We start from the raw sequence: 22510 nt of genomic DNA, 5'->3' as shown, positions 1-22510 counted from the left end.
TATAGCTTGGAGGGAGAACTGCAGTTTTTAGAACACAAGGGAAAACATCTGTAAAGACATCTGGGAGAATTGCATACCTTATGTCTGATGGTCAAAATGCAGGGCTGAAAGACATAAACCATACCCCATGTTTTATATTTATTTAAAGTGAAGTTGTGCTTCCTGTCTGCAGACTACTAACAAATGATCCAAGACATGCGGTGGTTGTCAGACAGAAATGATATGATGCACTGTTTGAAGCAGACGCAGGAGCTATTGAGAACGCCTATTCTGACCTAGGGCGATGTATTTCTCCACCAGGCAAAGAAGACCTCCTCAGCTGTTTGGATGTCAGAACTCTCACTCTGTATTCTCATTGTACAACTGCTGAATGTCAACAACATTCATAAGAAACTCAGTCCTATATACTGTATCAGAGTTTGGGCAAATTGAAATACATTTCTTTACCTCCTCAAGTCAAACCCTTTGGCAATTTCATCAATATGACGCATGCTGTGCAGACAAACTCGGTTCCAACTTTGTTTTAAATTCTGTTTAAGGTGCAAAGGTTTCCAAACATAACACATGTGTGACACAAAGATACAGGGATGTGTGCAAACAATACTTTTTTTATTCATCTTGTATTTTAATATTTGGCTCATTGTGATAGAAGCTCTAGAACAAGGATGTGATGTATCTAAAATTGAAGTTGCTTAAGAAAAATATTATGATATTGGTAAAATGTGAAGTAATTACACGTGAAGTAATGGATTATGAAAGCATATATTATTATTGTCCCTCAAACTCTTCTAGGTGACAGTAGACTTGACAGCATGCAGCCAAAAAATAATTCTGGGCTTAAATCCTTCTGGAATTCTCAAAAGCTGTGCCATTATATTTTTAGCATATCAAATTACCATTTACTAAGGTTGTTAATTATCGCCCTGTCGGCTGATCATATCCATTTCACCACTGTGAGATCTTGTGCAATTGGGTTAACTTTAACACATAGTTTCAAAAGAATGTAATGCTTACACTTTGGAGGCAATGCACATTAACTTTGATTTTTGAGTACATCAATGTTTGAGAAGATTCATTTAATGGCAGGATAACTTGGCTGCTGTAAATACTTTTCTTTCAATATTCAAGCAATGGAAAAGCCTTCAATGATTTGGAAATATGCCTTGAAACACTGATGATCCTCGCAAGGAAAATTGCTTCAGCATGTTTAACATTTCAAAAGATCCGATGAGAGAGATATGCCACAAATTGGCACATCAGATATGTCACAAACACTGTTTAAAGAAAGGCCGAAACACAGACAGGATGTCTTCGTACATATTGGGATCAGATCTACTGCACATGTTAGATGGTCCTTGACAAAGAGATATTAAGTAAAACAGGTTTGAGGGCTGCAAGTGTCATTGTTGGTGGGAAAGGTGGGAGAGTAAGTAATAAAGCAGTACAATTTAACATACATCAATTAATTTACAACGATCAGAGCCCTTTTGGTTGGTTTTGTAACTGCTGTTCAGCTTTGTCTGCAGATGCAATTTGGGCACAAACAAGTTGTGTTCTCGTTGCACTTGCATTGCTGGTTCTACAATGCTGATTAGCAGATCTCTCCGAAAAATGCTGCACTTTTTGTACACATGATTGAGACATCATTCCCATTTGGTGCTAACACTATTGTGTCGACAATCACGATGTGAATGTTTTTGTGGGTGTTCATCTTGAACTATGCAGTGTCACAAAAAGACAAACAAAAAAAAGTTTGTCCGATACTCTTGAACGCACCTTGGTCCTCTACCGGAAGTGGACCGACGCTGGCGCGCTTGTTGAAAACAAACCCGGGCAGACGTTTGTGTTGACATGTCACTGACAAGCCTCGGTCGTTGATGAAGCTTTTTAAAACAGTTTTTCTTTTTTGTACACAGGGTGACGCAATACATTGAACATGGAGTTATCTCCGCTTATAAAGAAAATAGGTGGGCTAACTCTCCAGCTAAGGACGCTGATTTTACCTGAATTGTTTAAACAAAACGCTGTCACTTGCATATTATTAGCCGATTGCTAACGTTAGCTAGCGATAGAAACTCTCTCCAGATGGTTCACGTCACACTAACTTTAGTGAGCACAGGTGTAATTATTGTCAACATCCACGTTAGCTTCGTCACGTTGATTAACCCACGTCAGGAAAACTTCTGAACTTCAAACCAAAGTTAGCTAACAGCTAGCTAGCTGCCGACCAGCTAAAACTCTGCTCTAATGTTTCTGCTCAACTTAATGCTTTCTTTTTTCGACAAACCCCAGGTCATTCTTTGGTGGAGATAAGAGTTCGAGCATTAAAGAACATCATTTGTAAGCTGGACCACTCCCTGATTTCCGTCTCTGACGTTGTCCAAGAGAAGATGCTTTTTGTGCATCTCCTTGAGTGGTTCAATTTCCCTGAGGTGCCAATGCAGGAGGAGGTCCTTGAGTTGCTCTCAACTTTGTCACAGGTAGATGTATTTCTAGCTACATTATAGATGACCTTCGTTATCATGTTAGTCCTCTGGCGGACAGTGGCGAGAGAGGAGCAGTCTAGCTTCAGCCTTTCTTTAATTAACAAGGCCAACCAGACTTTAACCAGTTAATTGCAGTTGGATCATTATTTGCCCATTTCCAATATATGATGTCATGTCGGGCCCAGTGCCATTTTAATAGCAACACCCATGCTAAGAACATTGCTGTATTACATTTAACTATAGTGTTTTTTCTTCCATTGCCACGTCTATTTGTTTTGTCATTTTTATTCTTCCAAGCATCCTAGTGCAGCCCAGATGCTAAGAGACGTCGGGGCGGTGGACTTCCTCACTCAACTGTCTCCTAATGTGGAACCCAGACTGCGAGCTGTCATTGATGGAACCCTGGACCAGCTGTTCCACCTACCTGAGCTACTCCCTCGTCACATAATGGTCTACTCGCATGGACAGCGTTCTACAACTCCAACAGGTGTTGCAAGTTAAAGCCAAATGGTTGTTTGTTTTGTTTCTGTCTTCGAGAAACCTCTAAATGGTCGTCATCGTATGAAGTGGAGAGGCTGATGAGCATGTTGTGGGTTGTCAGTTTGCGTTACACAGATCTTAAAACAGTTTTATCAAATACTTGCAGTATGTAAACGGATATTTTAACAGATCTGGTGCCTTTTTGCAGTAGCACCTATAGTTGTTCCACCTGAAGACCATTTTCCTAAAATGGGTTATTTCCACAAGACCATGCCGAGCCATATGGATGTATCAGCTCAGAAGATAGCAGGTACCAGTGTTTTGAATACTCATGCTTAGATTCCTTAGTTTGCTGGGTCTGATCTTGAATTTTGCTTGCAGTTTTATCTCAAGACAGCACTTTATGTTTATTCAATGAATTACTTGTTTTACACGTTTTATCCTTCTGGGTTGTACAGTGCGTGAGTCTGTGAGATGTCTCAAGTTTTCTGTGTTTCCATGGCTGACTTTGACAAACACAGACAGACACATACTTTCATCCAATGAGAGGTGAGAGGCAATACATGAATCTAACAAAATGCAATGCAATTAATGTAATGTTAAATGAACAAAAATATGATTTAATTTGGCAAAGAAATAATTGAAGAACAAGTTGACCAGACTAAGACACATTCTGTGCCAAATTTTGGTACTTGAGTTTGATTTCCCAAAAGATGCATGTGCTGTGATGTTAAATTACTGAGTATTGAATATACCGGATTTAATTCTTTTGAAACAGTTCTCTAAGGAGCAGCAACCACAACTTGGTGCGGACCACATGTGAACTGCTGTGTGACGTCATTATGCAAGACTTTCCTGCTGAAATCTTCCTGCAAAGACCGAGTATTGTACAGGTATCATTACATAACCATGTTCTTGCACAATACTGACGTATTGCTAATGTGCATACGAGTATGCTTAGCTATATGTACTTTTTTGAAAAATGAGTGGAAAGATCTAAAACTAAAATTCTACAAAGTTTTACAACGACATTTAGATTTTAGTAAAAGAAAGAAAACCCAATACAGCTATATTGTATATGGAGGGTAGAGGATGAATTAAGGAGTCTCACAGCCAGAGGAAAGAAGCGGTTTTGAAGTTTGGTCGTTCGCCAGCTGATTCTTCTGTATCTTTTTCCAGACAGCAGCAGGGTGAACAGGTTTTGTCTTTTAATATCCCCTTAGCTTTACGGAGGCACCTCTTCTCACCAATATCACTGATGCTCAGTAGATCTGTGCCAATTATTATGTTTTGGATGGTTTTACTTACCTGGTGTAGAGCATTCTTGTCCTGTGCCGTGCACATCCCATGCTATGTTGTTAATGTTTGCAGTCGGGATGCTTTCTTATTGCTCCTCTGTAAACGCTTACCATGTCAGATTGTGTGTGATGCTGATTCCCAAGAACTTAAAGCTGCTAACTTGCTCCACCTCAGCTCCATTGATGTAGACGGGTGTGTGTCTTCGCCTCCTTTTTCGATAAAATGTCCTTGGTTTTACTGACGTTAAGCAGTAGGCTGTTCTACTCTGCAAGGTTGTTGCATACAGAAAGTTGTTGTAGACAGAAAGTGTGTTTGCCACTGCCATTATTTGCCGTCACAGGTTTGATCCCATTCTTCAACAAGTAATGCTAGAATCTAAGCATCTTTAGGTACAGTGACTTTCTCTGGAGTCAGTGCTCCTGTCTGCATACTGAGATCAAGTATGTCATTAAAAAGAAATACAAGTAGAATTTGTATTCTTTTCAGCACCTTGTAAAGGGCATTTATACTTTAAAAGACGTTTGATTTTTGGCAGTCCCAGTGCTTATTCTTCAAAACAAAGCTTGTTTTTGATTTGCAGTGTCTTGACTTAAACATGGTGGCTTGTTGCTTCCCCTAAAATCTCTCAGTACTTTACTCATTATGGCTGTCCAAATATACACAATTAAAGATGTGATTAAATAATTCAAAAGGGCATGTTTATTTTCTGATAGTTCTCAGACAACTGTTCATAATGTTGAGCACTATTGTTTATTCACATCAGTTAGATGACGTGTATTGCTTTGAGTGGCTAGCATGACCATCCCACAATGGAATTTATGGGATGGTCGCTCAAGCCACTGTCAAAATAATAACCTGTCAAATGGTGTCCTTGAACAAAACACCAATTTATAATTCTGTGTCCCTGATCTTGTAGGAGGCTGTGGAGGCCTCTGGAGGCTTACTTTGCTTGAGCAGGCACTAGATTGCTGCGAGGATATACAGTAGTTTGGTCATGATGTACTTCTTGCCGGGTTCAAAAGACCTTGAGGGAATGTTTGGCTTCTTTCCTCTCAAGGCCTCCTTGAATATTGAATATCAGGGATTCTGTAAAACTGGTTCAAATTGTGTGCAGGTGTCCTCATTCTGGCCTTGTTGGCTTTGGAGGAATCAAAATGGTCCTTTGTTGCCAATATATAAAGGCCAATGTGCTTCTGTCAAGTGAGTGTATATTGTAACTGAATTGACATGGGGCCAAGATATGCCCTCTCTCCATTTCTGGAAAAAATAGTGCCCTTTACTTTTTGAGGTATCCACCAGTATCATGTCGGCAACATCGTTCATCTCTTCACTGAGCTGTTCTTTGAACTGGCAGAGACAGAGTGTTGGAGGAGACATGCCCTGATGAGTCACACTGTGAGCATTATTGTTTTGTAATAAAGTGGTGCATTACGTTAGATCGGTCTCCTGGCAGTATTAGCATACTGTCACCCTGCAGTCTCATCATCAAAAATCATTATCGGAAAGCACTTTTCCAATTGTGGCTTTACTTTGACCTCCTTTGAGTTACTAAAGCTATTCAGGAAAATGAAAAGACTTGGATTTAGAGACATGACATCATTAGCTGAAGAGAGCATGACATCTAAACTTGGAACATATTCAATAATTCAATTCTCCTTGCCCTTTTTAAAGCGAACTTTTTTACAACTTTTCTGTCACTGTCGGAGTTTAGGTCCTGTTTTTACGCAGTCTTTGTACATTGTTTCAGCTCGGGCTCTGTTTCTGTTTTTTGACAGAGCGTAAAGAAATATATTTGCCCAATTACGATAATGTCCTATTTGGATGTTACTTGTTGGTAATTGAGTCCTTCGAAAACCTTTCCATAACCCAGATTTACAGTTATAATACTGCTCTACTATCACCTTCTGTTTTCAGAACCTTCTTTCCCTGTTGAGGCTGGGGTCGGGTAAAGGTGAGGCAGGCTACCTCCACTTGCAGGCGCTTTCCTGCCTGCGGCAGCTTTGTGTGGGCCTGAAGAGAAGACTACGCTTTCATCAAGATCCAAGCTTTTTCTCTACAAAGCAAGGTAGCATGCCATATGAGTTGCACCTGGTGATTTGTATATGTAGGATGCTTATGCTGTTAGTTTACATGTCTCCCTTCATTATAAAGTTAGTTTTTAAACAAATATATGTATTATTTGGTTGTTCTACATGTTTCAAGAGTAACTTTAAACATTCTCAACTATTTATGGTTTTAGCTTTGAAGTGTAGTTTTATTTTTTTCAAATTATCAGTTTATTTAAAATAAATGTAGCCGCTTTCTGATCCAAATGATTAATTTCTCACAATAAGTCATTTGTATCACTTCTTAACATAATCTTCTCTTTGCTTTATCATTCAGGATCTATGTGCAACTAATGTACAACTATACCCGTTTTTGTGGTTGTGTAGATCCTGTGTCCCAGAACTCGTCGTTTTCCTACTCCCAGGAGCTGCGTGGGACGCAGCGTTCCCAGGCCTCATCTCCGGCGGCAGAGTGCTCTCCTCGGCCCTCTGTGGTGGGACGCACGGGCCAGAGAGCCAGTGGAGATGGCCAAGATGGAGATGCAGCTTCCACCAGGTGTGTGCATGTAGGCAACTCCGCATTAATGTGTAACTGTGTATAAACATGTGTATAAACAGAAAGTAAACGGCATCCCTTTTGGTACATCAGTTCGTGCTCAGTGTTGTTTCTTTGCATGTCTCTAGCAATCATTTTGGCAGTGAGCGCAGAGATTCACTCAGTTGTACTTCTGAGGCACACATGGTATCATGTTAGTCTCTCTCTTGTTTGAAGAAATTACTTTTTGATATGATTCAGAATTGTTGTCAACTCTGTTCACCAGACCTTGCACTCAAAAAGTCGTATACTTTTTAGAAACTTGCAGGATTTTTTGGTGTCTTTGATAATGACAAAATTGCTGGTGACACCAGCAACCCGCATACTGAGATGAAACAACAAGAGAAAGACTGTGGAGGATGTTTTTATTCTTTTTAGAGATGAATAAGACCAGGAGCCCTCTAGCGGCCGGCCTACAGTGTTTTAAAAATCAGTTCTGATTCCTATGAAGGCAGCTTTTATGATCCATAAAGCTCTTACGTCATTCCTTGTATTTCAGTTTACAGATCATGAATTTACAGTCACCCTTCTCTTTTGTCTGTGATCCATCCGGTGCCAGCTCGCACAGAGGGGGCGCATCAGTCCAGGCCCCGGGGCAGACGCTCCAGTCACCTGCAGACGTGGCCCACTTGGAGCTTTCTGACCTGGGTGCAGAAGATGTCCTGGAGTTGCAGTTACAGCAGCTCACTTTGGCTCAGTTCACTGTTGCCACCATGGAACATGCCATCCCACTGCTTAAAACAGGTAGGAGTTATTGTGGTCTTTATATGTAAAAAGGGAAAGATTTTGTAAATGATATAAATGAGTTACCACTGTCTGTTTTTAGCTTGAGTAACGATCAGATATTACCCATATCCCCTCACCTGTTTCACCATATTGACTACATGCTGTCAATTCTTGATCTTGTCAACGAATAAAAAAAATCTCCCTTTAAAATCGCTCTTACTCAGTGTCACTCCTCCTCTCTTCTCTCTCAGAGGGTTCTCATGCGCTCCATCGTGTTCTGGAGCTGCTGTGTGACGCCGTCCTCCTGCTCGGGGACAGTGTTCGTGAGCTGGTCTGGGACGATCGCAGCCTGGTGGGGATGGAGCTGGCAAGTCAAAACACAACTCGTGACAGCCTCTTATGTAGATGAATGGATACACTTCACTGGAAGGGGGAACTGGGTTGGCCACTTGACAGTTTGCAACATACAAACAGGCATACGGTACTCAACTGTCAAGGAGAACTGTAGGCATGTGATAGAGCTGAATTAATTATATAAGGTTACAAAGGCGTTCTGCTGTTTACAAAGAGCTTCTCACACATATATGCACACCTCTCGTCTGTACCCCTGGGTTTGAATACAGAATTTTTGGTTTGGTAAATATCTCCATTTACTTTGTGTATAAAATATATAGTGTGTTTTAAAAAACAACAACCATGCAGAGTTATTTGTCATCCTCCCTGACTGTTTAAAGAGTATGTTCCTATGCAGGGGGACTTATGCACTTGTCAAGCCAAGGTCCCTCTGGCCCTCTGCTGTTTAATACATGCCCGAGTCTTGCAGCCTGAGAACTGTTTTGTCATCTTTATGTGGAGAGCAGCTTTAGTGTGCCAGACCTCTAGGTTTTTCCTATGGGAATGAGCCGAACTGTTCATGCCAGCCACAGCAATGCACAGGGCATTTACTGCCCCCTGCTGGTTCAATTCTTCAATTGTTAAATCTCTCCTCCCGAGAACAAAGTGGATGAGAATAGATTGTTCCAATTTATTCAAACGGAGATAGGGTGGATCTGTATCTAGTCCCAAAATAACCCTGAAATCTGATTACATTCAATTCCTTATGCCTGAAACGAGCAATTTTTCTCATGGCCCCCAGCCAGTTGCTTTGTGTCGGCGTGTGCCTGTGTATGTGAACATGCACACGATGTGAATGCAGGTGTGTGGCTGTGTTTGTGTGCCTGTGTTTGTGTGGCATGCATGTTTTTGTCTACATTTCTGTCTGTGTTTGTATTTAGAAGGAGAAGCTGCAAGCCTGCATGGAACTATTGGGGGATATCCTCAGCTACCATCAGAGCTATTCAACAGATATTTCCCACAGCTCTCAGATTCATCACAGAATAGCCTACACAGGCATTGCTGTATTCACCATTAAACTCCTTCAGACCATCCTCCCTCCTGAGAAGGTATGTCTGTGTAGATGTGTTTCTGTGCACTTGCATAATCAAATCACAATACTTTCTTTTCTATTTTTCTGTGATTACTTAAACTCGATGTCTTAACCTCACACAGGCAAGTGACAATCTCCCAGAAAACACAGCAACAGCTATTTTCTACCTGTGCTTGGACACTTCATTGGGAAGTTTATTACCCAGCATCAAAGACACAGCGGTGGCCTACTTGGAGCAGGTGAACTCAGACAGCCATGACCTCTACAGGAGGGTGAACCGCGCTGCCCTTTGGATGGAATCCACTTGTAACTTTCTCAAGGAAGCAGAAGCCGAGGTATGAGCTGCATGCCACATAATTACAGTAAGCGAATAGCAAAAGTAGCTCTGCAGTCTGCAAAGATAGAGCAGTCCTCTATTATCGATATACAACCTACAGTTCTTAAATTAAGAAACACTCTGACACAGCTGTAACGGTCACTTGCTGTGGCCCTCAGGCCTGTTTAGCCTGTCACCCATAATGTCTTTTTTTCCATCACTCATTGATTTTATTTCTGCATCAAGGGAGAAAAGAACTGGTTGGAGTTACTGGAGCTGGCAGACCAAGCCATAGATGGCCTCCCGTTTCACCAGCACTTACCCATCATCAAGGAATGCGTTCACATCTGCTCTTACCTGTACGTTAAACATCTTGCAATGTAAAGTCAGTCATTCGTTCTGGGGCGTTTCTATATTTTATTATTTTTATGCGAGTTTGAATTATTTTGGTCGTCCATCACTAGGTGGAAGTTTGATCAGCCCAGTCCATTCCTCCAAACAGAGAGCCAGAAACTTCTCCTCAAGCTGCTGTCTCATCCGTCACTGCCTGTCAAGATGGAAACATACGAACACACTTTAAACCTGGTCAAGGTCAGAGCAAGCCATCTATTATCAGTGTTTAAATGAGAGTGTGCAGGTTCATGGCTAAAATGATGGCGAATAAATCCATAATGTGGGTCTGTTGTTGGTGTGGCACCCATATGTAAATAAGTAAGATAACGATGGATGAATGACACATTTCCAACAGCGTGCACAAAAAAAAAAAAAAACAACTCACTTGACATTTAAAAATCAGAATTGCTTTTCATTTTTACTAACTACCGTCTAGAGTATATGGCTACAATTAAAGTGAATTGGAACTCTTGTATAGGAGCACAAGTAAGATGATAGTGATACTTTATTATGTACTTTGGTGTGATTACATGCACCCCTAGGACTGCCTTGGCATCCAGAATGTGTCACGACCGGAATCAGCAGCCTGTGGTGGAATCAACTTCCTTATCCACCACAGGGTACTCTATGAAATAAGTGCTTTTGGACTTCAGGATTCTGCAGAGAAGGTAGACCAAAGCACATGTTTACTATTTGTATAGAACAAACTTGACTTTTAGACCGTACATCCTTAATATGCTAGTTCAAAGTTGAAAGGAATAAATATGATCAAACGCAAGTACTCATATAGGTACAGGGTTTCTGTGTGTTTTCTAAGTTATTGTACATTGCTTTAAGGTCATGCTAAGCTGTCAGGGTTCACTGGTGTCATGTGATTTAGGCATTTAGAAGTCCGTCACTGACAGTACTTGCTAGTAAATGTTTTGCCAGCAGCGCCTTTGTGAATTCAGCAGTTTACCTGTGATCTATAGGTGAACGTTGCTGCCAAGGATATCCTGCTATTCCTGCTCAAAGGACGATTGATGATGACAGCATCAACCTGGGACAGATTCAATGAGGCACTTTACCCGGTCATGCCCATATTACAGGTGTGGTACTCCCTGTAGAGACTATGTTGTATTTGTACTTCAGAGCTCATATAGCAGCGTCATGATTGGAACTTATTACATTTACATTTATTGCACGGGGGATGTGGTGTATGTTCTACACAATCAAAACAACTATGATCAAAAGTTAAATGTTAGCGCTCTTGGACTAAAAAGACTTTATATTGAGCTGCCAGTGAGAAAAATGTAGTTATTCTCTCATTTACATATTCTGTGTTATATTGTTTCCTTTTTGCGTGAAAAAAAACAAGCTTTTATTAATTGTTCAGTTTCAGGCAACAGAAAGCCTGGAAATTCTTCATGAATATACATGAGATTTTGACTAGGCTGTCAAGTGTGATTTAATTCAAGGAGGCCATTCAGAGATGGGCCCACCGTGTCAACGAGAGACGAAATGAAACCACCCATAATCAAAGCAATGCATATTTTATTTACTGTTGTGCAGCTTAGCTGGAATTCCCCAAAGTTCGTTCCATTGTCTACCAAGGCAGTCTGAGATGTGTGTGTGTGTGTGTGTGTGTGTGTGTGTGTGTGTGTGTGTGTGTGTGTGTGTGTGTGTGTGTGTGTGTGTGTGTGTGGCAGGGTTATGCCGGCACTGAAGAATCACTGGGAAACTGCGTCCTGCTGATAAGTGACATGTCGGACGTGGCAAGAGACGACGTGTTTCCAAGCACAGCAAAGCTAAAAGCAGCGCTCAGACTTCTTTTTACCAAACAACCCACGTGAGTCTGGTTCTTTCTTTTGTCAATGTTGTCTCTCTCTGTTTTTGTTTGGGTGTTATTTGCCTGCCCAGATGATTGCACACATCAGAGATGTGTGTTTGTATACGTCTCTGATGGAATGTTTCTTTTGTGTCTTTGCGTTGCAAAGTTGTTTGATTAGTTTGACATTGGGTCTCAGGGCTCAGACAAACTCCTGAGAGTCTAAATAATCTTTAAAACACATAATGATGGACATATTGCCTCTGTCTGGTGCTGTCAGCTGATGTTCATATCAAGTCTATCAAGTCATCTAAGTGCTCTTTGAGGCTTTTGTAAAACCGCTATCCAGTCCCAGGCCATGAATATTGATAGAGATGGAAATTAATACCAGACACTGGCCAGGAGACAAGCCCTGCTACATTTAGGCAAAAACTAATAGATGTATCTACCCTGCCAGCCGATTATTGACAACCAATCACCATTTGGATGTTCTGTGGAAAAAACAAACACAAAAAAGGCAGGTAACAATTTTAACGATGTATTAGTAGTCTAATGCAGGCAAAAGGCTCGCTTTGCCACCTGAATAGAGCTCTTTTGTGTGGTTTTCAAGCTATTTTAAACAGTATGATTTTCAATGAAATATTTAACTCTATCTATTGCATAAACTGTGCTCATTACTAACAGTGTGAGATTAGCAGCAGTGCAACAAATCCTGCTCCACTTAACCAGCAATGACGATGCTAACACAGCCAGACCAGACCTGGATCAAACGGTGATCTCTTCGCTCCCCAATCTCTTCTGCCTCAGAAACCCTTTAGACATCACGCTGGACACCAGCAACAAGTCTGTCCTTAAGGTATCAATCCACATGCACATAAAGAACAACACACTTGGATACGCTTCTGCACAGGCAAATATAAAGTATTACTTGATGTGTTTAATGGTGGCTAGGTGGAGTCGGTGGAGAAGCTGTTTTGTATCCTGTCCTCTAACACTGTTGACATCTCCCTGAAAAGATCAGCTGCAGAGCAGCTATCTGTGGTGCTACAAGGTCAGCGGTTTGTAAAATATACTGCCTTTTTAATATACAGCATTTGTTATAAATCCACATATTGTATTTATCTATCTAAAAATGTATTTATCTATCTAAAAATGTATTTATCATCTATGTTTTTTTAATACATATATTAAACAACATACATTAATACATTCCATGCTGAATCTAGGCTCTGTCAGGCTAATACGTTAAAACCACCTTTTAAGTCTTTGTCTGTGTATTCCTCTCTAATGCTTGAGTCTTATGAGAGTGCTCGTGTGGAGGCATATTTTAAGAGGAAACACACTGGCTGGTTATACTTTGGACCAACTCTGTACACCACAAGTACTTGCAACTCTGTAAAGGGGATAATATGACTGCAAAGTGTTACAACAGAATGTAGTTGCTAACAATTCACATCCCCTTAATAGTTGATTTGAGAATTATATTGAATTTGATATTCTATAATAACACCACATTATAATAGGTTTTAAAGGCCTAACCAGGTTCTAGTAATAAAATGAAGTTGTGTTTTATAAATTGTGTGACAAGTGAGAGCTGTTTCCTTCCCTCCCACCACCATATGTTTTAGACAGGCAAAAGAAGCAAATTGTTTATAATTATGCAGATGTTGTCTGTATATTAAATTGCTCTCTTACTTCCCTGCAGACACAGCAATGCACCCAGTGCTGAAGAGTCTTGGAATAACAGACAAAGTAGTTTCTTTCATCACAGGGAGCGTAAACCGCGACAAGGTAAAAACACACCTGTGTTGGCAAAGTGATAAATGAATGTGTGCTGAATGAATTGCTGTCGAAGCCAAGTGAAACAACCCCTGCACCTCATAAATACAGTTCCATGCACTCCCGTTTGTGTACATGTCCTCGATTATATCTGCTCATGTGAGTACATGAGTTGCAGCGGATGTGGAGGAAACCCACTGAGGCGTGCATGATAGAAGGGTGAAATGGCCTGTATTAATAGTGTGAGACAGGCCTTGGTCAGCAGTGATTTTTGCCCTCTAGTAACTACAGTCTGCTGATCATTCCCAGGCCTTGAATCAGAATCCGCTAACAGGGGTAATCGTCCAGCATGTCTGGCTACATGGAGGTGAAGGAACAGGGCCACAAATAATGATTTGTCTCAACTAACAAGTGTGTACGAGTGGGATGCCTGCAGGTTATATTTGTCCCAACCCTCCATTGCCTGCAACCTGAGCAGTTTTGGGTTTCGCTAATGTGAAGAGACAGTGAAAAGACCCTGTGCATGTGTATGGGAGAGACACAGCAGGAGGAGCCAGAAAGAGAATATGTGTGTTTGTTTGTGTTTCCCTGCAATTAAACACTGGGTGCATATGTTGCTGTTCTCCCTAGAGCTTAGATTGCCTGCTGGAGCCTTGTGTATGTATCCTGAGGAAGCTGGTGTATGCTGATCCATCTCTGAGGCACAGTCTGGCACATCGCAACCTCCTGCTCCTCACACTGCTCAGGGGTACATTCACAAGGCAACTCATTAAGTAACAACTATACACGTTGTGTTGTGTAGCTCAGGGGCACATTCTAAAAAAAAGGATGACAAGTCATCCATTGATGCATAGCTTTTACTCATGTAGTCACACTGCACTAATTGGCGTATTAGTATGATGCAACTAGTTGCCATGGTGCTCATCTCTGCATAATTTGTGCTTCAATTATCAGTCACTCATGTTGAATTAGAATAATAAATACAATTTAATTAAAATGGTTACATCTTGATTGTCACTCCCGGTATAGTTAAAGATTCAGACAGAAATGCACACATACAGACAGAGGTTTTATGCAAAAAGTTCTGCTTCACAATTGTAACATTTATTTTTACGTTTTTAACGCTATAATGTATGCAAAGGCCTGACATGCGGTGGAAGTCTCATCGGGGTTTTCTAAACTTTGTTTGTCACTCTAATTTAATTCAAGAATGATATCATATACATGTATTCATGAGGTTGAGAGTGGTTATATAAATTGTCTATGTTATGTCTTCATCATAGCATCATTGATATTAAAGGAGAACCGAGGCAATGGAAATGAGATCGCTGTCCTGATGACTTTACTGCTATTTGATGAAATTGCCAGTATTGAAATATGGTGAGTTTATTTTTTCCATCTTTCCTAAAATGCATGTTTCACCCATTCAATAATGTGTTGTGCTACCTGCTTTTTGTATCTTATCAGGTCGAACACATCCAACACAGATGTGACCCTCACACCATTCTCCCTGCCACTGTCGGTAATACGCAGGTAAACAAATCTGTAAAGTTATGACTATCGATATTTAACATTCAACAGCACTGCACAAGCAATATGAACCTTTACTCTTCTCCCAGGTACAACATCCCATTCCAGGCAGCGACGCATCACGCTGTCAGCCCGTACTGCTGTGTCCTGCCCTCGTCCTCTGACCTCCTGACCCTGGCTCCCGCCCGCCTTGCCCTGCAGGTAGCCTGGAACATGGCATGGCATTCTGGGATAGACAACCTCCTTGAAGAGCGACATGGCGTCTCCGCCGATGTTGCTGAGTAAGAACCCTAATGCTTTCTTAGGCAGGCCGCGGGGTTTTAACGTGTGCATATAAATATTAAACCTGCTACTCATCACTCTGATACTATTCTCTCTCGTGGAGAATTGTAGGAAATAATTTGTTTCAAAAGGCTTGGCATCTTGTGTTTCATCCGTCTTCCGTGCTTCTAATGTGACATAATATAAAAAGATGAGACTGTCTCCCACACAGTTCTCACCGGCTTGATTACAGCAAGTACGTTTAAAGCACACCCCAGATTGATCAATCCACTGACTGCTCTGATTGGGAGAAGTGTACTTGTTTGAGATGAGTTTGTTCCTTTTTCTGTAAAGTACAACTCTGGGCACATTCCTTGTCTCTGATGATTTTGTTGTGTCCTATTTATCTTTTTACCTTTTTTATAACGTTTTTCATATTGGTTTGACATAATTTGACAGTTTTCTTGAGGATTGCTTGTTAATTGTAGCTGTTTTGATGCCCGCCTCTGCTTGGTTCAATGACAAGTAATTCTCTCTTAAATGTCTCATCCCCCAAGATTGGTGATCAAATATGTTTGTTAATGAAGTCATTAGTATGCTTCTGAGGCAGCACACTTGTGAGCACATCAATAGTCACATAAGTCTGCTTTTGAATATATGTTTTTTTCCAACCATTTACATTTTGTCCCTACAGATTTCATCCTGACTTAAAGCTGTCAGAAGCACAGGTTCTGTCGCTGCAGGCAGTGCATCTTCCCACTGCGCTGCAGGGCTGCATCAAGGCCATCGCCACGGCAGCAGGACACAGCTCGGTGACCTCTGCCCTCTCCAGGCTGAGCCTCTATTTACTTATTGACCAACTGGCCATCCCTCACATCCCCATCCACAGTTGCAGAAACACACTTCACTCCCTCAGCTGGCAGGCAGCAGTGACGAGGTGCACTGGATACAAATTCAGTTTAAGATTCTTGTACTTTACATGCTAATAACCAGAAAATATGTCTTGTTAAGGTTTCTGAATTAAGAAAATTATGGTAGGATTTTATGACATTATTATTATTATTATTATTATTATTATTATTATTATTATTATTATTAATTCTGCTGTTGAGCAAAACAATTCTTGATCTGGACCAATTGATCTCTATGGCTCAGTGAGCTCAGTATGGCTTTGTCTTATTTTGAAGGATTGTCCTTAAAAAAATAAATAAATATATATATATATATATTCTCTCTAACTACTCTAATCCTGAAATATTAAAAAGATGCTAAATGAAAATAATAAAAATCGCATACATCAGTAATGACAAAAACAAGAGGAGCCACGACCAAAGTGCATTCAAGTATGCAAACTATTTCAGTTGATCAGTTTATCTCCACCCCTCTGCCAAAATGTAGGTTTTTCTTATTTACTGTTGCAGCATATGTCTTAATACTTGTCACTGGTTTCTGCAATTAATATTTCCACTGTACAATGATGTTTTACTCATTTGTTCATTGGAAAAACAAGTATTAAATATATACGAGACAAATAATGAATTTCTAAGTTACTTTTTTTTTCAAATTTTCTTTTAACCATGCTCTCTTCCTCTTGTTGTCTCTGTCTCTGCCTCCCAGCAGGTTTCTCCAGGTGCGTCCAGCCAGTGTTGAGGATGAGAGGTTGCTCGTGGGCATTGTTGCATTTCTGAATGCCTACTTCAAACAGATGCACACAGAGTATGCATCTGACCCAGAAGACAAGGACCTACGCTGGATACTGGAGCTGCTTCTCAACCAGGTGCAAATATTTTACACTGTCTGCAAGTAGGAAAGTAATACCTTACTCAAGAAATCCTTTTTTAGGTTTTACCTAAAGGGATAGTTGAGAATTATTTTTAACACAAATTGGTATAAGTTAGTTTGGTTGGGGTATAGATGATGTACTATTTAGGGCTGTGTATTTGCAAGCACCTCACAATACAATACGCATCACGATACACGTGTCATAGTACGGTATATTATATATATTACATATTGCAATACCCAATTTTTTTTTAATGAAAATTCAAAAATAGATACCACCTCGATAATCTGATACGTACATCATATATTGATAACTCGGCAGACAAATTGCATCAAAACTACTTCAAAAGGTATTTGTATTGCACATAATCACTCAGAAGAGAACACGCTGAACTGCAATGCACTTGCCATAAAAAGTCTAAGAAAATAAAGTGCATATTGTACTCTCATTGTGTCGCTGAACACTTTTTCACTAATTCACTTACCACAACTTAATTTGAATATAAAATACATACACTCTACTTGCATGCAGATGCCATAAACGTCATATGAAATAAAGTGCATTAGGTAAAGTTGTCTGTCATTCTGGTCCTTCCCATTCACATTCCATTCCTATTCCCATTTTTTAGAAACTCTGCGCTGTTACTGCCTGTGATGTCGTAAATATGGTGTGACATAATCGGAACATTTGACTCTGTTTAAAACAGGATTTTTGTTTACTGTATCGATAGTAGTCACGGACATATCCATACACTATTGTTTACGAAATGGTCCCGATATTTAGCTAAATCAATATTTTTGCACAGCCCTACTGTCATGTGTACAACCGTACTGTAGCTTGTCTTTGATGAGTGTGTATGTTTGTAAAATATCTGTGTGTGCGCATCTCTGTTATCTTGTAATCTGTTTAGATTCTCTCCTCTCCAACACAGAGGGTTATATACCTGTAATCAAAGCTTGAATAGATCACAAGCCAAACATATTACTCTCTCATAACGGCCGAAAAATAGTATCACAGCGTACCACCTCAGACCTGCGGAAGAGATTATTTCCTGAGCTGTTAAAACAAAGTTGGATTCATATTTTTGCCCGAGGAGAAGAATCACCACACTGTTTTAGTGGGGAGAGCTACTTTTAGGATTTAATCACTCTCACCTTGGTTTTCTCATTAACGTGTGTGTAAACAATAAGCCCTCCCCTGGCAGCTAAAGCAGACTCAGATTGAATGCCTGGTAGGGGTGAGCAGCTCTGACTTTTTCTGTAATTACTGAGCTGTTTCAGGAACATCTGTCGCTCCCTACTCTTATTAACTATATGTGCACTGCTCAACAAGACATTCTGCATGTTTGTTTTTTCTAGATCAGAGATTAGCACGGAAAGGGTTGGTGGTATAAAGAAGGAGGCGCTTTTAAGATGTGAAATAAATTAGTTGCTAAAACAAACATTTAAAGGAGCGTCAATTAATTAAAAGGGCATTATAACATTAAGATGGGAGAAATCCTTAAGCATATATACAATATATACTGTAAATATAAAATACTGTTGAAAATTGTTGATGTTCTTTCATCTATCAATTTTCCAGGAGAGTGCGTCCATTCTTAATTTGCTCCTTGGTGTGGAGACCCAGGCCTCAACTCAGAGCACAGGGGGGCCGGAGGAACTCAAGAGCCACGTCGGCCAGAGGCTGCAGAAAGAACTCACCAGCTTCTTTAACGTCTTACTCCTCCGTCTTACGCAAACCACTGACAGGTAGGGTGATTTCACGCAAAGACGTCTCACACTTCACTCTGAAGTCACAAGACAGGTGACAGCCACAGTTATTATCAGTCTTTGTCTTTCACTGCAATTTGAATATCATTATCAAGCCATAAAGTTTTTAATTAAACTATTTGATAATTTCACAAGTTGTTTATCGTTTTGAAAGGTAATTGTATTTATTATAATACTATAATCAGTATAATTTAGTTTCATTTACTTATCAAACATACAGTCTAGTACTCATTTCTGCCTTTTTAAAAACAGGTATACAGTATATTTCAGAGAGTAAAGTGTTCTTCCACTGAAGGGGAAGGGATTATTTTAGTGATGGAAAACCGACTAGCTTAGTCACTTGGAACATAAAAATGAATGCCAAACGCATAAAAGCCAGAGGCTTATGAAAAAGAATTGGTATGCTCATTGTGTGTTTTTTTCTTTTTCTCTCTCCTGCTTCTTGTCGACCCTCCTGTCTGTCTGTCTGGTTTGCTTGTGCTTTGCTCTTTCTCACTCTGTCCTTTCCTGTCTGCCCAGGCTATGTCTGGCATTAGCCGGCCCTTTCAAGAGCCAGCTGGCAGTCCGTTTGCTTCAGAGCCTGAGGGTCTCTGATGCCCCCCGTTTCTATGGCCTTCCCAGCCTGGAGAGAACACTGCAGGGCATGGTCAGCCTGACCGCCCAGCCTGGCTGGAGCTCCCACTACTCTGAATTGGAGCCCATCGTCCTCTGCTCCAAGTATCTCAGTGGGCTATTAGAGGTCTGTGTGTGTATGAGTGTGTGCTTGTATGTGTGTGTGAAGCTCTTCATAGAATGTGTGCATATGTTCATCTGTTACATGGGCATATGCCTTATCAGAGATGAGACTGCCTGCAGAAATGAATAAAAAGGGAAAAGCATGGTGCTTTCTGAGGAATTAATTAAAGTTAAGCACAAATGTGGTTACAGAACGTGCATTGCAATAGGTAACACTCTCATTGATTAGATATGCCACACTGTGAAGATGCTGGTGAGATCAATCAACCTTGCCTATTCCATCTGTTTGATTGCTCAACGGTCTATAAAACAATAGCGCAACATGGTGTAGACCAGCTTGCACAGCAGTCCTCAGCACAGAGGTGTCTAAACTTTTATTTTTAATTTGGAATGAAGACCCCACTGGAATAACACAATACCTATGCTGCTTCATTTAGATTGTTCTAATGGGCTGCTCTCATGGACATAAATTAAGATTGCATGAAGATTGAAGGTTAATTTCCTTTACAGTCATGATCTCTGGTGGCTGCTTTCATCTCGGTGATAACAACCGGATACCTAACACTTTCACCCCCGTCTTCTCCAGCCTCTGACCGACCTCTCACCCGATACTCCTGGCACTGAAGGGCCCTAAAACTCAGCAGGCCTTGGGCTCCTCTCTCTTCATCTGCTCTTCGGTGCAGTCCCACATCCTGATGGCACATCAAAGCAAAATAATTAGTCTCAGTTGTATTTATTTTTTCCTTTGGATGCATGACCAGCATACAGTAATCATTAACTCAGACACCGGTACGTCTTTGCCAGAAACGGGAAGCAACATGTCAAAATGCCACTTAGTGTGCCAAATCCAAATAACGTGCACTTCTGTCAGCTGTGTTTGCAAAGTGAAGATGAAGGGAAACAAAAGAACACGCGATTGCCCTGCATTGCTGTTTAATTAAACATCCTCGACGCTGTTTACTTTACACAGGTGATCTCATCATTTTATGTCGAGTGGGGAGGCAACTCCATGTCTTTCATGGGGAAAGGTGTGACGAAGAATGCTGTCATCTGCTTGCTTCACCTGTCCCATGAGATGATGGTCGAGAACAAGGACAAGGCAAGTGTCAGCAATGTTTATGCTGCTGGTTTGAAAGAAATCAGTGTGAGATGCAAGTACTAAAAGTCGGCACCAGTCTACACAGTATTAAGAAATGTTGGAATGTAACAATGTTTTTTTTCTGCATCAGGACTTCATATCCCAGTGGTCTTTGGGAAACGAGGCAGCCGGTGAGGATGCTGCTGCTTCTCAGCTTGGTTTGGCCTGGCTCGTCCCACTATGGGTCGACCGCGATCAAGAGGTGGGGACTATCTCTAGCTTCTCATTCTCTTATAGTCATAATAAGTCAAACACATAAACTTTTTTTATATGACACTCCAGTCTTCAATGTTTAGCTGTTCACTATTTATTATTCAGCCGAACTTCATAAACTCTTTCTGTCATAAAAAGAAGTTTCCAGATGCTTGACTTTTGGGACAAAATGAAACTCATAAGATTTGCGCAAGAACTCGCAGACAAAAAGAAGCACATGACAGCTAGTCATAGCAAAGTCTCTTGTCTGTCTCCCAAAATAAGTTCTCACACAAGTCATTCTAAGACGCTCCCTCGACAAGCTAGAGTCTGTCGTTGCCATCATCAGTTTAAATGCGGGTTTAGGGTTTTGAATAACCAGCATTGCCAAATGCACATTCACAATATAGTTTTTGGTCTGTAGATGTGTATTCACCTACATCACATTTATTTTCTTATTTCACTGGTTTTTCCCTCACACATCCACTCAAATTTGTGTCTCCCAACTCCCACTAGGTGAGGTTTGCCAGTTTGGGTTTGGGTGCAGCTCTGTCCACGGTGCCCAGCGGATGCCAGGCTCTGTGTGCCAGCTGTCAGAACATCAGCGGAGGTCTGTGGGGCACGTTGCTCAACATCCTCCTGGATCAGCAGGAAAGCAGCATGGTGCGCAGGGAGGTACGATATTAGAACTACAACCATGCTCTGCTGTTGTTATTTGTATTTGCTTCTACACAGAAAATAAATAACTTCCTTTTTTGAAGAGTTATTTTTTGTATTTACAGAGATGATTGACCAAAGCTAACCCATGTATTGTAAATTGTTAAAACGTGGCACTTTCTGTCGTTGTTGTGTCCCAGAATTACCATACACCAATAAAAATGATTTAGAGTAAAGCCAGTTTCACTTTTATTTATGGTCAGGAAATGTGGCTGGACTTGTATGTATTACCAGCCAAATACAGGCAGATGGCACTGTTGCTGATGCAGTCTTACTTGGCCCGTCTCTTGCATGTCTCTTTTCTTGTTTGTCCAGGCTGCATTTATTCTGCAGAACTTGATGGTGATGCCCATGCCTGCCAACACAGAGGAGGCCAAGGACTCCCACTGGCAGGTCAGCAGCTCTGCCAACCAGTTAAAAAGCTTTTATAGACCATGAAATGTTTTCTCTCTCCCCTTCTTTCAGTTTCTCTCTGTTTATATCCCCGACCTCCTCCTCTGTTCCTCCCTCCATTCTCCTCTTGTTGAGCCCTGCAGACTACAGACCAGAGGTGTTTCTAAAATTGAAGCTCTACAGGGGTGTAGGCCTCCCCGTGTTCAAATCCAAAATAATTAAGTTTAAATCCCTGTGAACACAAATAAATTTGGGAGGCCATCACTAAATATGATTTATTTAAAAACAAGGCTTATCGAGTTGCATTTTTGTATCAAGACAGATATACAAAAATAAACCAAAAATCTCCTCTTCAATTTGCCCTGTTCTTATCTTTAAAATGTCAGTGGATGTGGACTCATCTCTGGATCTTCCCCACATTAACTATCTCCTCTTCCAGCACCCATGTGTCCACGATGAGGTGTCTGGTGTGTCTTTGGTGGGTCTTCCAGCACTCCAGGCTCTGCTTTACCACTGCCAGTACTTCCAGCATGTGGCTCTCTCTGCTTCCAAATGTTACCTAGGAAGGTACACTTTCCATCTGCAACCTCGTGCCAGTGGACCTCATCCTCAGGAGAGCAGTTCGCTGAGTAGGTTTTAT

General features: G+C 40.9%; 1 protein-coding gene across 1 annotated transcript in view; it reads left to right on the top strand.

The window, feature by feature from the left end:
- Positions 1-1936: 1936 nt before the first annotated feature.
- Positions 1937-22510, top strand: part of rttn (rotatin) — a gene marked incomplete at its 5' end in the record, with an annotated part of 30010 nt that continues 9436 nt past the window's right edge. Inside the window, 33 exons of the mRNA XM_079234634.1 lie at positions 1937-1967; positions 2293-2480; positions 2784-2973; positions 3187-3276; positions 3425-3515; positions 3745-3859; positions 6180-6330; positions 6698-6866; positions 7465-7649; positions 7883-7998; positions 8906-9073; positions 9180-9392; positions 9620-9732; positions 9838-9964; positions 10309-10434; positions 10738-10854; positions 11455-11594; positions 12258-12429; positions 12525-12624; positions 13279-13364; positions 13983-14100; positions 14636-14732; positions 14820-14885; positions 14972-15163; positions 15838-16080; positions 16764-16920; positions 18508-18674; positions 19215-19434; positions 20401-20529; positions 20660-20770; positions 21277-21435; positions 21793-21870; positions 22310-22499. Of these exons, the coding sequence (XP_079090760.1) occupies positions 1937-1967; positions 2293-2480; positions 2784-2973; positions 3187-3276; positions 3425-3515; positions 3745-3859; positions 6180-6330; positions 6698-6866; positions 7465-7649; positions 7883-7998; positions 8906-9073; positions 9180-9392; positions 9620-9732; positions 9838-9964; positions 10309-10434; positions 10738-10854; positions 11455-11594; positions 12258-12429; positions 12525-12624; positions 13279-13364; positions 13983-14100; positions 14636-14732; positions 14820-14885; positions 14972-15163; positions 15838-16080; positions 16764-16920; positions 18508-18674; positions 19215-19434; positions 20401-20529; positions 20660-20770; positions 21277-21435; positions 21793-21870; positions 22310-22499 (4615 nt within the window). The remainder of the gene's footprint in view (positions 1968-2292; positions 2481-2783; positions 2974-3186; positions 3277-3424; positions 3516-3744; positions 3860-6179; positions 6331-6697; positions 6867-7464; positions 7650-7882; positions 7999-8905; positions 9074-9179; positions 9393-9619; positions 9733-9837; positions 9965-10308; positions 10435-10737; positions 10855-11454; positions 11595-12257; positions 12430-12524; positions 12625-13278; positions 13365-13982; positions 14101-14635; positions 14733-14819; positions 14886-14971; positions 15164-15837; positions 16081-16763; positions 16921-18507; positions 18675-19214; positions 19435-20400; positions 20530-20659; positions 20771-21276; positions 21436-21792; positions 21871-22309; positions 22500-22510) is intronic.

The sequence above is a fragment of the Taurulus bubalis genome, assembly GCF_910589615.1.
Source record: "Taurulus bubalis genome assembly, chromosome: 18".
Taxonomy (NCBI): Eukaryota; Metazoa; Chordata; class Actinopteri; order Perciformes; family Cottidae; genus Taurulus; species Taurulus bubalis.
Note: the sequence above shows the minus strand (reverse complement) of the source record. Positions and strands in the feature narration are given on the sequence as shown.